This window comes from Leopardus geoffroyi, chromosome A3, assembly GCF_018350155.1.
Source record: "Leopardus geoffroyi isolate Oge1 chromosome A3, O.geoffroyi_Oge1_pat1.0, whole genome shotgun sequence".
NCBI lineage: Eukaryota > Metazoa > Chordata > Mammalia > Carnivora > Felidae > Leopardus > Leopardus geoffroyi.
The window spans coordinates 10,471,073-10,488,223 of NC_059336.1; the positions used below are offsets into that span (position 1 = coordinate 10,471,073).

The 17,151-nt window shown below is 52.1% G+C and overlaps 1 protein-coding gene across 7 annotated transcripts in view; it reads left to right on the top strand.

Moving 5' to 3' along the window:
- NFATC2 (nuclear factor of activated T cells 2) overlaps window positions 1-17,151 on the top strand; it is a 160,135-nt gene that overhangs the window by 5,748 nt on the left and 137,236 nt on the right. For 4 of the 7 annotated variants that reach the window (XM_045444217.1, XM_045444218.1, XM_045444216.1 and 1 more), the window contains exon 1: window positions 13,486-13,858. The exons of 2 other annotated variants lie outside the window; for them this stretch is intronic. In XM_045444217.1, the coding sequence (XP_045300173.1) occupies window positions 13,729-13,858 (130 nt within the window). In that variant the 5' untranslated portion in view covers window positions 13,486-13,728. Of the gene's footprint in view, window positions 1-13,485; window positions 13,859-17,151 lie in introns of those variants that run through there. One more of the 7 variants, XM_045444221.1, reaches the window with a different exon arrangement.

The window sequence follows — 17,151 nt, forward strand, 5'->3', positions numbered from 1 at the left end:
TGCCTATTCCACTCACTCCTTTTGCACACGCGCCCCTCAGGCCCTCCCTCTGCCCGGGCCAGCCTGTTCACCTGCTGTCCCCTCCTTCCACACCTTTCCTCAAGGCCCAGCTCATTCTCGCCTCTTCTAAGCAAGCTCCCTTGACCATCGAACTCATGTTCATCAACAATTTTGGAGCATTTGCTATGTGCCGGTTACCATCCCAGATGCTGGGGAAGGAGTAGGGAATGAGACAGTCTGCCTTCATGAGACAAGCGGCGAGCAAGTGGACCCGGGAATATCCAAGATAGTTTCAAATGGGGTCAAATGCTAGAGACCAAAGTAGGAGAATAGAGCTGGGAATGACTTGGCATAAGCACGTATGCACGTATGTGTGCATGTGTGTATGTGTGTGTGCATATGTACGTGTACTAACATACGTGCGTATGTATGCATGTGTGTATGTGCATGCATGTGTATATATGTGTGCGTGCATGCATGTGTATATGTGCATGTGCACGCATGTGTGCATGTATGTGTATATGTGTATGTGCATGCATGCGCGTATGTATGTGTAGGCATGTGTATATATGTGTGTGCATGCACATGTGTGTGTATTCCTGTGTATATACGTGTATGCATGTGTATGTGTATATGCATGTGGGCATATGTGTATATGCGTATATATGTGCATGCGTGTATGCACGTACTCATGTGTGCGTGTATTGTGTGTATAGATGCATGCATATGTGTATGCATGTGTGCGTGTTTATATGTATATGTGTATGCACGTGTGCATGCATGTATATGTGCAAGTGTGCATGTGTGTGCAAGCATGCATGTGTACACGTGTGGGTAATGTGTGCACATGCACATATATGCACACATGCACATATATGTGTGCATGTATGTGTGTATACGTGTACGTGTACACGCATGGGTGGTGGGTGGGAGTATTCGTTTCCTATGGCTGCCCTCACAAGTTACCACAAACTGGGTGGCTTAAAACAACAGAAATCTATTTTCTCACAGTTTCGGGGACTAAAAGTTTAAAATCGAGGTGTGGGCAGGGCCGTGTTCTCTCTGAAGGCTCTAGGGGAGGACCCCTCCTCGTCTCTTCCGGCTTCTGGTGGCTCCTGGCAGTCCTTGCTTGTAGATACATCTCTCTGGTCTCTCCATCTGCCCTCACGTGGCCTTCCTTGTGTATGTGTGTGTCCCCCTTTTTTTTCCATAAGGATACCAGGCATTGGATTCGAGCCTTTAGTTCGAAAGAGCTCACCCTAACTTGATGACATCTGCAAAGACCCTATTTCCAAGTAAGACCACATTTCCAGGTACCTGGGGTTAGGAACTGAACGTGATTTGGGGAAGACACACAGCTTCGAAGAGATGTCTTTTTCACTGACTTCTGAGTGGCCTGGGGTTTGCCTATGAAACGTTTGGGAGAAGAGCATCCAGGCAGAAGGAAGACGTCCCGAGAAGAGAGATGTTCTTGGAACGTTCAGTGAGCAGCGAGAAAGCCTGTACGGCTGGACCCGAGAGGGCCGGGGAGTGTGATAGGGGACGAGATCATGGAGGCAAACCAGGGAAGGAGCAGCTTGAGGTTCACTCTCAGGGTCATGGGGAGGCGTTAGGGGAATTTTAAGCAGCAGAGGGTGTGGTCTCGTTAATCTTGTAAAAGCTCATGCTGACCATTAAGTGCAGACGGCCTCTGGCGGGTAAGAGTACGTGCTCCGAATGCACCTGGGAGGCCGTGGGGGTGGCCTGGGTGGCAGTTACTGGTGGCTGGGACCGGCGTGGGGCAGACGAGGTGGGGAGAGGTGGTACTTTCCAGTCCACAGGGTGTGAGGCTTTGTGGTTCCCGAACTGTGTTCCCTCGGGGTCCTGGGGTCCTGCAAGGAATGGTCCCTGTTTTTGGTGACGGGAGTAGATGCCACTAATTTTGTGAATAATACAGACCACTTCAGACACATCTTGCCCTCGGTCTAGTCGAGACGCCCCAATTCAGCCCCTCCTTCGTCCTCTGCTATCACTGGGAGTCATAAGACTTTTTTTTCAGCGTTTCATCTTGGTCCAAAATGTCCCTTAGCAAATCCGCCCTTAGCTAATAACCGAGGAACAGTGTGACTCAGTAATGAATATCAGACTTGTGTGGGACAAAACCATTTCCGTGGTGGCTTGTGTGACTTTAGAAGTGACATCACGACCTACTCTGGGCCTAGTTTCCTTAACTGAAAAGTGGATAATAGGAATCCTTGCACATGGGGAGGGGGTGCTTGGAGGTTTAAAGATCATGTCTGTGATGCTCTCAGTGTAGATAGAAATGGTCAGTTCAGGGGCGCCTGGGTGGCTCAGTCGGTTAAGCGTCCGACTTCGGCTCGGGTCACGATCTCACGGTCCGTGAGTTCGAGCCCCGCGTCGGGCCCTGTGCTGACGGCTCGGAGCCTGGAGCCCGCTTCGGATTCTGTGTCTCCCTCTCTCTCTCTGCCCCTCCGCTGCTCATGCTCTGTCTCTCTCTGTCTCAAAAATAAACAAAAACAAAAAAGTGGTCAGTTCACATTAGCTGCCGTGTTATTGTTTTAAATTCAAGTTCGTACTTTCCTTCAGCCTCATAACCTTCAAGGCTGTCCTAAAGGGGATAAACCCATTGTCTGCCAGATCTCCGGGGTCTTTTCTGTGGGTTCTGGATGACCTACTTCATTCACTCACCCCGTGAGTTCAGAGGTGTGTATGAAGGGTCTGCCAGATGCAAGGTAACAGCTAGGCCTTATGGAGAAAGCCCAAGGTATAGAAGACATGCCCGTTTGCTTCTGAAAGTCAGGGAAAGATTTTTCCTTTTGTAAAGTCGGGGAGACAATCATACATGAAGCCATTTACCTGCTAAATCACTAAAAAGTTTAAGCGAGATCTAGTGATCATTTTGACAGAGAAATGCAAGGGGGGGGGGCAAGAGCAGGTGCCACGTGCATCTTTGGGGGGCCAGGGTGTGAAGCTGAGGGAGGGTAGCTCTGAGGTCCCCGAAGTCAGCTTGCTGTCCTCATCACTCCCCGACTTCAAAGAGCACGAAGCAAACACGGCTGTCCCGGTCTGCAATGACTACGGCAAGGGAGAGAGTGGAAATGAGAAACACAATTCTGGGGAGGCACGGTCGTCTAGGGGGACAGCCCGGGTGACAGAAAGGCAGAAGAAGGCAGATGGTTGAGAAATGGTTGTGGGGCTGGGCCCTGTCCCCTAACCTGCCAGCCCTTCGTCGCCTTCAACAGCAGCAGATGAAGCTCCCCGCCCCCCATGGCACCCGCTGCTTAATTAAAGGCAAGGGCAGCGGGTTTACGGGGAAGGTGAGTTTGCCGCCACACTCCCCTGCTAAGGATCAGTTTCGGAAGGCAGAGGGGAACTTCCGGGAAGCAAGGCGTCAAGAGGAGAAACACAGTCGGGACGTGCTGGGTGAGCAGGGACCAGGTAGGAGGAGTCAAGAACCCGGAAGCTGGGGTCTCAAGCTCACAGGCTCACGGGGACAAGGGACAGCTGTGGGGGGTTGGGGGGCTACCTTTTCAGTAGAACCTCGCTCCCTCAGAGCAATCCCCTCCTGGAGATTGGTTTTCTCACAGCGGAGAAGTCCTCTGCAGACTTTAAAAGATGACGTAGGTGGCAGAGTGGAGTAGAAGTCGGGTCTCAAACCGGTCTTGCTGTTCCCCCCATTCATAAGGAGCTCGTTCCTGAAAATGGCTTTTGGGGGTGGGGGGGGAGGGAGGCGAAACATAAGGAAACCCCAGAAGACTCCATAATCGAGATGAGTAATATTTTAAAAATCAAAATTGATGTCAAAAATCCATGCTAAACCAAAGATAAAAACAAAAAATTTAAATCAAGACAGGATCAGTATTACTCATTTTTCCTTTAGCCTCAGGCTCCGGAATAGTTTGCTTGCCATGGATTTTTTTTTTTCACATTCATTTTGATTTTTTTGTTTTTTAACTAAAGAAATTTTTTAATGTTTATTTATTTTTGAGAGAGAGAGGGAGAGACAAAGCGTGAGCAGGGGAGGGGCAGAGAGAGGGAGACACAGAATCTGAAGCAGGTTCCAGGCTGTGAGCTGTCAGCACAGAGCCCGACATGGGGCTCGAACTCACAGACTGAGATCGTGACCTGAGCCGAAGTTGGGCGCTCAACCGACTGAGCCACCCAGGCGCCCCTTTAATTTTTTTTAATGTTTATTTTTGAGAGAGAGAGAGAGAGAGAGAGACCTAGCATGAGTGGGGGGAGGGAGACACAGAATCCAAAGCAGGCTCCAGGCTCCGAGCTGTCAGGACAGAGCCCGATGCGGGGTTTGAACTCACAAGCGGTGAGATCATGACCTGAGCCGAAGTCGGACGCCCAACCAACTGAGCCACCCAGGCACCTCATTCATTTTGATTTTTAAAAACATTTTATGGAAATACCATTGATTTGATGGCTGAGATGTTGGCATTGCTTGAATCTAGCCTCATTTGGCTTGTCCGAGTTCCAGGCCCAGGGGAGTCCAACGCATCCATCTATAAATTATAATATTAACATCTAGGGTGAGAATCCCAGGATGTGCTTGATGTCGAGGCGGGATTGTTTCTGGAATCTGGTGAAGAATCTTCTTACTTTTTGGATTAGACTTAAAAAAAAAAGGTTTCAGTGCCTACATTTTGTAGTCAAGCTTTTATCACCACGGGCGTTGTCAAGATGTGGAGTTCGTGATGAGAATCGTGACTTACTCGTTGAATTCTGCCATCGTGCCGGCTGCCTCATTTTGCGGGGCCCGGTGGAACGTGAAAGGGTGCGGTCCCATGTTCAAAAATTAAGAATCTTAAGACGGTGACGGCAGAGCCAACTAAGCGTAGGGTCCTTCTGAGCACGGGGTCCTGTGTGACTTCACAGGTTGTATCCCATGAAGATGGCCCTGGCTGCCACCCGGGTGAGCGTCAGAGAATCCTGGAATATTAGAACCAGAACCGGGGCTCAGGTATTATCCAGTTCACTCTCCACCCCCCCCCCCCCCCCATCTTACAGATGGAGAGACTGAGGCACAGGAAGCCCAGGTGGCTTGCTTGAAAGTTGCAGAGTGAGTTAGAGGAAGAACTTGGATTGGATCCTGGGCCTCCCAGCTCTGGGACGTTCCTTATTATACCAGAAGGTCCCCTCCCCAACCTTGGCCAAACATTTATGTTTTCAGGACTGTGGGTGCCATTGACCATCAGGGAGGTCAGTGGGGGTGGGGGCAGTGGTGACTGATTCCGATGTACCAGTCTTATTTTTTTTTTTAGAGAGAGTGAGAAAAAGAGAGAGAGCCTGCATGCAAGCAGGAGAGAGGGGCAGAGGGGGAGAGAGAGAATCTCAAGCAGGTTCCACGCTCAGCACAGAGCCCAATGTGGGGCTCGACCCCATGACCCTGGGATCATGACCTGAGCCAAAATCAGGAGTTGGATGCCCAACCGACTGAGCCACACAGGTGCCACCCCCCGCCCCCCAGTCTTGCCATAATAACCCCAAGCGCATATTTTCTATAACAGGACATATTTCTAGAAGTATTTTTTTCTTTCTCACCAAAAAACATGTACGGGCAGAATTTCCCTGAAACCACTGAGTCAGATGAGATGTTTCTCTTATAAAAATGATTACAGGTGTCATAACCACTCTAGAGGTTGGGCCGCTGATTGTGCAAAACACAATTTAAGTCCCATTAAACTGAGGAAAGGTGCCCCTGCTGAAGCAGGCTCAGGTATGGACTGATCTCTCAGGAGAAGCTATGATGGGCACTGCTCTCTCACCCCTTCCTTCCTTCAGCTGCCTTTTAGTGGCTGCCTGCCATGTGCTGGGCACTGTTCTAGGATCTGGGGATACAGTCGGAGTACTGGATGCCCAGGCAACTCTGAGTTTCAAACAATGAATCATATTTAGTTTAAATAGGTCCCAGGTAGGGGCGCCTGGGTGGCTCAGTTGGTTAAGCGTCTGACTCTTGGTTTCGGCTCAGGTTCACGATCTCACGGTTCCCAGGATTGAGCCCTGCAGCAGCACGGAGCCTGCCTGGGATTCTCTCTCTCTCCCTCTCTCTCTGCCCCTCCCCGACTCGTGCTGTCTCTTTCAAAATAAAGAAATAAACTTAAAATAAATTATGTCCCATATAATATATGGAACATACTTACACTAAAAAAAAAATGTGTTGTGTGTCTAAAATTTAGATTTAACTGGGTGTTGTGTGTTTTTAATCTGCTAAATCTGACAACCCCAGATAAACCAGGGAGCAAAGCAGACCCACATCCTTGCCCCTGTGGGGCTTACATTCCAGTGACAAGAACAGGCAATAAACAGGTGAGGAAATATACAGATGAGTACCATATACTGTAGAGATGTAGGCTTGGAGGAACACGCGTGCAGGGCCAGAGAATGCTAGGGGGGGCTATTTTTATTGGGATGGTCATGGAAGGTCTCTCTGAGGGACGTTTGGGCTGAGGGATGGACAAGGTGAGGGAGTGGCCTGACAAATATCGACAGCAGTAGTTGGTGCAAAGGCCCTGAGGTGAGGCCACGATTGGCATGGTTGAAGAACAGGTGGACAATCAGGGTGGCAGAAGTGAGTAAGAGAAGGGGAGAGTGGCGACAGATGATATCCAAAGAGAGCTGGGGCTTGGGGCAGCTTCTCCAGGGCCTTGTAGGTCAAGGTGTTTGTATTTGATCTTAAATGTAAGGGGAAGCCACGGGAGGATTGATCGGATCTGTATTTTGAAAGGATCGCCCGGGCTGCTCTGTGTAGTGGCAAGACCGGGGAGGAGGCTACTCCTGCAGTCGTGCCGGGAAGTGGGTTACTGGGGAAGGAGGAAGAGGCCTTAGGTTGGCCAGAAACGGTCGGGCCTAGGTTCCATTTTGAGGCTAGAGATGCCCAGCTCTGCTGCGGGTTTGCCTGTGGGTGTGAGAAAACAACACGGGTCCAGGACTACCACTTGGATTTGGGTCAGAGAACCGGGTGAATCGGGGAGGGGGTGATATTTGAGCTGGGAATAGCAGGAGCGGGGAGGTTTGGACACGTTCGGCTGGAGATGCCTGTTGGACGCCCACAGGGAGTGCTGGGTTGGCAGCTGGGCCTACGACCCCAGATTTAAGGGGAGAGGTCCGGGCTGCAGATAAACAGGGGCTTTAGACCAGGAGGGACAAAGGAGGGAGCTGTGAGCAGTGAGTGGGTCCCTCCAGGGCCAACCCGAATGGGCCTCAGGACTCAGGGCCCAGTGCCCCTCGCATACTTGTATTCAGGTGGAATCAAATTTGTGCTGCATTTTAAGAGGAAGCCTAGAAGGGGGAAGGATGGACCAAGGATGAGGGTACGCACGTGTGTCTGTTGTGTGCTGCCTCCGTTTCCATCTTCGCTGCTGTGGCGGCAGCCCACGCTCCCGGTACCCCTTGCCTGCATGGTTACAGGCACTTCCTAATTGGTCTTCTGCTGCAACCCTTTACCCTGCAGTTTCTTCACACAGAACCCAAGCAATTGTCCAAAAACTTGACTGTGATCTTGTCGCACACCGCCTGATCCTGCTTGGTTGCTCCCCATTGCTCTTATGTCCAGAATTCTCCACGTTGTCCCAGGGCCCCCACTTACCTCCCAGCCTTACCTTACACCTTCTTCAGGTTCCTGAGCACCTGCCACTCCAGTCTTCCTTCGGTCCCGCCAACGCTTCATACTTCCTCCTGCCTCGGGGCCTTTGCACATACTGTGCCGGCTGGCTGTTAGTTCTTCCCCTCACTGTCGCCTGGCGACTTTCTGGTCTCTGTGGAAACATCACCTCCTAAGGAAGCCTTCCCTGAACTCCCCATCTACACCAGGTTTCCTTGATATAAGCCCTGTAGCACCTTCTTTTCTTCGTGGCACTTACCTCAGTGTGCAGTTACACATTAGGGTCAACGCTCGTTGAATTGAGCCGAATTCCTGGCCCAGGGCCAGAGCAGTACAATGTGTGACCAGAAGTTTCGAGCTCTCAGGGGCCTCACTGGCTTCCCCTGGCACTTGTGTTGGAAGGGCTGGAGGAAAACGAAGAGGCTAGGGTTCTGCAAGGAGGTCAGCGGCAGGTCAGAGAGGAGGTTGACAGAGTTGCAATGTCAAGGCCTCCGCCCCACCCCCGCCCCCTGGGATGGCCCCTGAATGCATAAAGGTCACGCATTCTGCTCCCCGTCCCTGCTCCTAAGAGCACAAACTGTGTCTTCCCCCTCAACCCCAACCCCCACCCTTCAAGGTGGCCCTTAGAGGAGGAACACCTGTCACCTCCCACTGAGCCAGCAGAGACTGGGGGCGGGGCCTGGTCTGAACCTCTTCCCTTGAAAGAATTCGGATCGTGTGGGTGCAGATTCCAAACCTTAGAAGGTTTTAAAATATATCCTCTGTTCAGAGGAAAAACTGAGGCCGTTACGGCCTTGTTCAGAGTGTCCTGAGCCGCCCTTCCTAAGGCCGAAAGGTTTGTAGCACTTCGCCAGTTGTCACATGCTCTTCCCTTCATTATCTCATCTTGCTGGGTATCTCGAGAGGACGTTGTTCGGGGAACGATTGAGGCTCTTGCACTGACAACTGGGTGGCCAGAGTAACCCTCAGGGTGGAGGAGCCTTAAAAAACCTAAGGAACTTATTCACATGGGAGAGTTAAACTCTCTTTGTCCATCCATCCCTCCATCCCTCCAGCCAAACGTCCACTTTTTTTTTTAATTTTTTTAACGTTTATTTATTTTTGAGACAGAGAGAGACAGAGCGTGAACAGGGGAGGGGCAGAGAGAGAGGGGGACATGGAATCTGAAACAGGCTCCAGGCTCTGAGCTGCCAGCACAGAGCCCGGTGTGGGGCTCGAACTCACGGACCGTGAGATCATGACCTGAGCCGAAGTCGGACGCTTAACCGACCAAGCCACCCAGGCGCCCCGAAACATCCACTTTTCTATTGAGCCATTGACTGATCCATCTACTATCATCCAAATATCTACTCTTCCATCGATTGATCAATGCACCCATTGATTAATCCACCCACCCATCCATGCATCCATCCACCCACCCATCCATGCATCCATCCACCCATCCACCTATCCATGCATCCATCCATTGATCCATCCACCCATCCATGGATCCATGCATCCATCCATGCATTCATCCACCCATCCATCCATGCATCTATCCATCCATCCATCCACCCACCCACCCACCCATCCATGCATCCATCCACACATCCATCCACCCATCCATGCATCCAACCATGCATCCATACACCCATCCATGCATCCACCCACGCATGCATGCATGCATGCATGCACCCATCCACTCATCCATCCACCCATCCACCCATCCATGCATCTATCCATCCATGCATCCATCCATCCACCCATACACCCATCCATCCATCCATGGATCCATGCATCCATCCATGCATCCATCCACCCATCCACGCATGCATGCATGCATGCATGCATCCATCCACTCATCCATCCACCCATCCACCCATCCATGCATCTATCCATCCATGCATCCACCCATTCATGGATCCATGCATCCATCCATGCATGCATGCATCCACCCATGCATCCATGCATGCATGCATGCATGCATCCATGCATCCACCCACTCATCCACCCATCCATCCACCCATCCATGCATCCATTCACCCATCCACACATCCATGCATGCATCCATCCATCTACCCATCCACCCATACACCCATCCATGCATCCATCCATCCATCCACCCATCCATGCATCTATCCATCCATGCATCCACCCATCCATGGATCCATGCATCCATCCATGCATCCATCCACCCATCCATGCATCCATGCATGCATGCATCCATCCATCCATCCATGCATCCACCCACTCATCCATCCATCCATCCACCCATCCATGCATCCATCCACCCATCCATGCATCCATCCACCCATCCATGCATCCATCCATGCATCCATCCATCTACCCATCCACCCATACACCCATCCATGCATCCATCCATCCATCCACCCATCCATGCATCTATCCATCCATGCATCCACCCATCCATGGATCCATGCATCCATCCATGCATCCACCCACTCATCCATCCACCCATCCACCCATCCATGCATCCATCCATCCACCCATCCACCCGTACACCCATCCATGCATCCATCCACCCATCCACCCATACATGCATGCATGCATGCATCCATCCATCCACCCATCCACCCATCTGTGCATCCATCCATGCATCCATCCACCCATCCATGCATCTATCCATGCATCCATGGATCCATGTATCCATCCATGCATCCATCCACCCATCCATGCATCCATGCATGCATCCATGCATGCATCCACCCACCCATCCATGCATGCATGCATCCATCCATCCATGCATCCACCCACTCATCCATCCACCCATACACCCATCCATGCATCCATCCACCCATCCACACATGCATCCATGCATCCATCCACCCATCCACCCATCTGTGCATCCATCCACCCATCCATGCATCTATCCATGCATCCATGGATCCATGCATCCATCCATGCATCCATCCACCCATCCATGCATGCATCCATCCACCCATCCACCCATACACCCATCCATGCATCCATCCACCCATCCATGCATCCATCCACCCATCCATGCATCCATCCATCCACCCATCCACCCATACACCCATCCATGCATCCATCCACCCATCCATGCATCCATCCATGCATGCATCCATGGATCCATGCATCCATCCATCCAAACACCCACTCTTCCATTCGTCCATCTATCCATCCACACGTCCACTGGACATAAAGCCGTGTGTGAATGAAGCAGTCATGCCCCCTGCCTCAGTAGGCCTCATAGGCTAGAGGAGATAAAATTCTCTGGTCAAGCCTGGGTCATTCATCCACTTTTTTTGCCAGAGGAGGATGGGACAAGTTTTGCCAAAATTGTGTCAAGAGTAGTTTCCCAAAGGAACACCCTGGGATGCTGTTATCAGAAGCAGGGAACGATTCCAAGTAGGAAAAATCAACAGATGTCTACCTGATTAGAGGATGGGGAATGAGAAAGGACACATGAGGGTGACAGCAGCCCTTATTTTTTTTTTCTATTTAAGGGTAGGCTGGTTCCTTTGTTTATCCCTGACCACACTTCAGGGTCCTGTCCTAAGGACCCCAGAGCACCCACCTCCTTCTAGATACTTGGCTCTACGTGTCCCAGTCTGGGTCATCACTCTCCCCTCCTCCATCTACATTTATCAGATGCCCTAAGATGTGTGTTGGGATACATCCAGTGTAGCTGTCCTTACGGTTAGGAACCAATGAACAGGATCATTTTCTGCTCTGACGACCAGAAACTCTGGCTTCTGGAACCCTGGAAGTTGGCAAGTCCTGAGCCCAGCGTGGGTCCCTGAAATGAGAGTCTAAACCAGTGCTACACATCCCTGACCGCACGCTGGAAGCATCTGGAGGGAGCTTTTACCAAACCCTGATGCCCAGGCCCTGTGTTCTAGCATTCTGATTATAACTGGTCTCCGGTGGGGCCCAGCCATTGCATTTTTAAACAGCTCTCCAGGTGATTCTAATACACAGCTTGGGTTAAGAACCACTGGTCTCAGTGCCATTTGGAACCCCCTATTCATTGCTGTGTCTCTTTGCTTCCAGGATACACGCATGATGAGGGTAGAGATGCCGTCCTGTTGATGGCTGCATCCCTGAGATCTGTAGCAGCTCAGGTACCTGGCAGGTGCTCGGTGAATAGTTGTGGAATGAATGACAGTCACTAGCTTTGCACAAATGCCTTCATGGAGCAGAGCGGTGAGAATGTGAAGGATGCACATTCTCAGTTCTTTCTGGCACAGGGGGAAGGATTTGAGTCATTCTCCATGTGAGGTCAAGTTGTGGCTCTCTGGGAATCTTTGAACCTCCCCCATCTAATCTTCTGATGCAGAGATTTTCAACACTGCATGCACTTTAGATTCGTCTGAGGTCATTGGGGAAAAACAAACGGATACACAAACAAAAAACTTTGGATGTTCTGGTTCCGTGGGCCCGGAGTGAAGCTTAGGCACATGTAACAAGTGTTCCGGGTAATTCTAACATGCTGTACGGGTCGAAGACCACTGTTCTACTCTCCCTTTCTGCTCCCGTGAGTCTGTTTTCTGACATCAGCTAACTTGGTCCGAGACCCCTGGAACTGTTTTATGGGGGTGGGGGTGGGGTGGGGGTGTTACTGGATTCCTATGTAGCGTTCCCCAAATGTACCTGTTCACGACATTCACATTGGGTGCCTATTTAAAAATACACATTCCTGGGGCGCCTGGGTGGCTCAGTCGGTTGAGCATCTGACTTCAGCTCCGGTCATGATCTCATGGTTCGTGAGTTCGAGCCCTGCGTTGGGCTCTGTGCTGATATGATAGTTGGGAGCCTGGAGCCTGCTTCAGATTCTGTGTCTCTCCCTCTCTCTCTGCCCCTCCCCTGCTTGCGCTCTGTCTCTCTCAAAAATAAATAAACATAGAAAAACACACACTCCTGAGCCTCTGCTCCAGACTTACGGAATCAGAATTGGAAGCTCCACGGAGAGGCCTGGGATCTGTCTTTATAACAAGTGTCCAGGTGACTTGTTAGCTGCCCACCTCTCTGAATGCACTGCCCTCTTTTCCTTGGCAAAACAGCCAACCCCTTCTTGCTTTAGGATTCATTCCTTTGGTTCCTGCTGCCCGAACACTCTTTCCCCAGATCAGTTAGGTTCATCCAAATGTCCCCTCCCAGAGAGGCCCTACGTGACCACCCAAGAGAATAAGGCCTCTCCAACAGCCAGCCCTTACCCCAGACCCCTGGCGATTCCCTCTGGACACTGTTCAAGATGATCTTTGTCCTTTCGTTTATCGCCTTCATGCCTGCCCCTACCCCCACCTTGAACGTCCCAGGTCGTTAGTGTCTGGGTCACGCTGGGTCCCTGGCACCAGGCACACGGTAGGTGGCCAACGAGGTATAGATGTAAGAGTGAGGCTTGTACTCTCAGAGTACCTCGCGTTCTTTCTCAGGTCCTGGGAACCTGCGGTCAGGGGTACACAAGTGACTGTAGGTCAATATCATGCCACAGCTGTGGGCACCCAGAGGCACCTGGAGACTCAGTCTGCCATAGAAGGGATTGGTTCCCCCCTCCCCCGCTTAGAGGAGAAAGGAGGGAAAAGATTGGGAGCAGCTGGGCAACACTACAGGTGGCAGAGGCTTTGGCGTTGGGTCCTGGGTCCCGCAGAGCGCGCAGCCTCGCCCGCGGGGAGGGGGGAAGGGGAGGCCCCCAGCTCGGCCTGGCCCGGTGGCTAAGCGCGGTGCCCGGGCGGTGCGGCCGCAGCCGGGGGAGGGGAGGGGGGGGCGGTCTCCTTCCTCCCGGGCGCCGGCCGGCCAGCCCCTCCCCCCCCTCGCGCCCTCCCCCGAGTCCCCGGTGGCGGCCCCGCCCCCGCCGGCCCGGCCGCCCTGTCCCCGCCTCCCCCGCCGCGGGCAGCAACAGGTGCCTCCCGGAGCAGGAAGCTCGCGCCGCAGCCGCCTCCGCCGCCGCTCAGCTCCCCGGGCGCGTCCAGCAGCCGCTGCGCCAGCGCGCCATCCCCGGGGCCGCGTGCGTCCCCGCGAGGACAGCGACCCCGCCGCTGCCGCCGCCTCTCGGGCCCGCTTCCTGCCCCCTTCGCACCCCCGGGCGAGGGTGCCCAGGAGCAGGCCGAGGCCGCGCTCGCCCCCGGCCCCGCCACCCTCCCGCCGCTTTGCGCGCCATGGACGCCCCGGAGCCGCAGCCCGACCCCGACGGCGGGGACGCCCCAGGCCACGAGCCCGGGGGCAGCCCCCAAGACGAGTTCGACTTCTCCATCCTCTTCGACTATGACTATTTGAATCCTATCGAAGGTCGGTGAAGGCTCCCCCGGCCTGGCCCCCTGAGCCCGGGCTGGGGCTCGGGCCTGCGGAGTGGACACAGGACCCCTCTGTGCTCCCGATGTCACACTTCCCGGGGCGAGGGGCGTGGGGTGGGGAGGGAGGGGTGCGTCTCCCCAGGTGAGAGGGAGGGCACGAGGCATCTGGGACTGCTGCCACCCACCCTTAGGGGGCGGTAGGCTCACTCTTGCCCAGTAGGGCGTCAGTCTGCAGTTACTCGGGTCTCCTCCCTGGGGGTCGCCGGTAGCCGAGCAAAAGGTGGCAAGGGGCTCAGCTGGCCCCCAGCTGCAGAGTCGTCGGAGGGGAAAGGAAGTGATTTGCCTCTGGACGGAGGCGGTGGGGAAGCCAGACAATGGAGTTAGCAGGGAGGGAACCGGGGCACAGAGAGGTGGCAACGGATTCTCCTCTGTGAACAGCGCCTGGGAGCCGAGTTTGTTGGGAACTTTGTGCTGAAACTAACGAAGAAGTTGTCTGCGCCTCAGACGCAGGAGGTTCAGATGCTGGAGGTTGGCGCGACTTCACTGTTAGGAAGCCTTCCCGTTTCCTCCCTGGTTTTGGCCGCCAGCTTTTGCGATTCCCCCTAAAGGGATCAGTTTGAGCTTTGTTAAACAGTGATCCCTTGCCCCGCTGTCCTAATGGATGTGGGGTTGGGGGAAAGGCCGGCCTGCGGATTGGATTCAGGCAGAAGCCTATTCCTGCCTAAACTAGCTGTCAGTGTATGTGCCGAAGGGCCCTCTGTGGCTGGGGACTTCCCCAGGCTGGGCCGGCGCTCTTGCTTACCAGGAGCATTCGTCAGAAGGAAAAGGAGGTCGCATGCGGAACCTTGCTGTATTTTTCTGGTTAGCAGGTTGTCTTGGAAAACAACAACAACAAAAAAAAAAACCACCCGACTGGGCTTCCTGATTTTGACAGCCCAGCCCAGGGCTTGTCAAAGCCTCCGGGGCAGGCCTGTTGGTAACTTCCAGATGCACAGGGGCTTGGCCGCATCCGGAGGGCAGGAAGGGGTTGTGTAGGAGGACTTCTCACAGACATTTGGGGGCTTGGCGTTTCCCGGAGATGCTGTGCTAGGCAGGCGAATGAGAACTTTTCACTTTCCTTCCTTCGCTGTCTTCACTGACCACCTTAGGTGAGGGGCTTTTGCTTTGACTTGGATACCAAGCGAAGATGGTAATTTTGGCTGGAGATGGAAATAATTAGCAAGCAAAAGAGACCAGTCTTCTCGAGTTGCAATCTGGAGGCCATCCTTTGCTTTGAAAAGATACAATTAAGAATCTGCAAGTGATCCCTTTAAGGTCCCTTTAACATCCGTGGTCTTTGTTTGGTAAGATTAAAGTCATGTTTTGCAGGGAACTAATACACCCCTCCCAGATTCACAATCAGCTAACTTTTTTTTTTTTTTTCTTTTTTTTTGCACGGGGGAGATTTCCGGGGAAATAGTTTCCAAGCCAAATCTGATGGGAGGTGCTTTTTATAGTTTTTTTTGGCAAGTGGTGCTTGGTGGCCGCCAGATGGGTGTCTAAATGGCCACAGTGGAAGCCCTGGAATCATTTAAAAAAAACCAACAAACTTTATTTTTTTGGTAACAGTTTTGGATTCACAGAAAAGTTGTCAAGACAGTACAGGGAGTTCCCATATACTGAGCACCCGGGGCCCCGTTTTGTTAACATCTTATATCAGTATGGGTATATTTGTTATCGTTCATGATCCACTATTGATGCGTCGTGATGAACTCAAGTCCATACTTTATTCAAATTCAAGGGGTCTTTGTTATTTTTTTTATTTTTTGGGGAACTTGAGTTTTGAGGAGCACCGGTTAGATACACCGTAGAATTGTGCCCGACTTAGGGTCTTTCTGATGTTTCTCTCCTGGAAGGACTTGGGGCTATGGGTTTTAGAGAGGAGGACCACGCAGGTGAAGTGACTGTTTCCATCGCATCATATCAAGGGTATGTAGTATCGGCCTGATTGATCAGTGTTGATAATCGACCTTGGTCAACTTGGCCACAGTAGTGCTTGTCAGGTTTCTCTGTCGTAAAGTTACTCCTTTCTAAACTTGGCTCTTGGGAAAGAATTTCCTATGTGTGCCACCCCGCCCCCCTTACGGAGTGGGGAGTTTGCTCTGGAATCTGTAAATAATGATTCCTTGCTGGGAGCACAGAAGCATCATGGCCGAAGAACAGAGCGGGTGTGAGCCTTGAGAGGCTAAGCGAGCTCTTCCAGATGTGGGTCTGGCTCTGGCTTACCCGGATGTTCATGGGGTCACCTCTCTGCTTCTGAACGGTGGCTCTCTCCAAGGGCTGCCACTAGCCTTTAGCTTGCTACTGGGCTTTGTCCCAGGCGACAGTATATTGGCGATGCCTGTGAGGGCTACCCTTAACTCTGTGCATGAGTGAGCTTGGCAAGAGTCCAGGGAGGAAAGAGCCCGCTAATGGGACCGACGTTGTCAGAACTGGATGACGGGACTTACGGATTTGGGGAAATTTGGATGCTTGTTTTAGGGAACTGTAACATTGTAGCAGAGGCCTTTTAGCTCCTGTAATAACCCGCCAACCCTAGCCGGTGGGCCCTGTGGTCACCCTCATTTTACAGAGGAGGCACTGAGGCACAGAACGGTGGAGGAATCTTCCCAAGAGAGCAGAGCCGGTAAATGGCAAAGTTGAACCCTGAACCTGGCCGTCTTGCTTCAGAGCGAGCACTCGGAACCACTGTGTGAGGGTTCACTATTCGTTTATCTGATGAGAGTTACGTAGAGCCGTTTGTAAAGGGCCTGGCACTTTGGCAAGACTGGAGTGGAAAACGTTTACCACCAGAGTGACCCTGGGCGAGTCATTTAACCTCTCCGGACCTTGGTTTGCCTATCTGTCGAAAGCTGAAATACTACTACTCTCACAGGATTATTTGCCTTGAATGGCTTGACCTATTTAAATCAATACAGAGTGTGATTTGTTGCGAGCATTTTATTAAACCCTTGGCTTTGTTAATGGAGGTGCTCAGTTAACGTGAGCCGTTATTCGTTTACTCCTCCAGCTAACTATTGAGCACCTATTGTGCCGACCCTATCAGGAATACCTCGTGTGTCATCTTCAGGATCGAAGTGTCTGTATTTTAATGTGTTAAGGAAGTATCCACCCATTCCTGTTTTCTTGAGAGTTTTGAAGAGGAATGAGAGTTGAATTGTGTCATAGACGTCTTAGGGTCTGTGGAAGAATATGGTTTTATTCTTCTTAGATCTCTTATGCTCACTTACATGAGACTTCGTAATATTG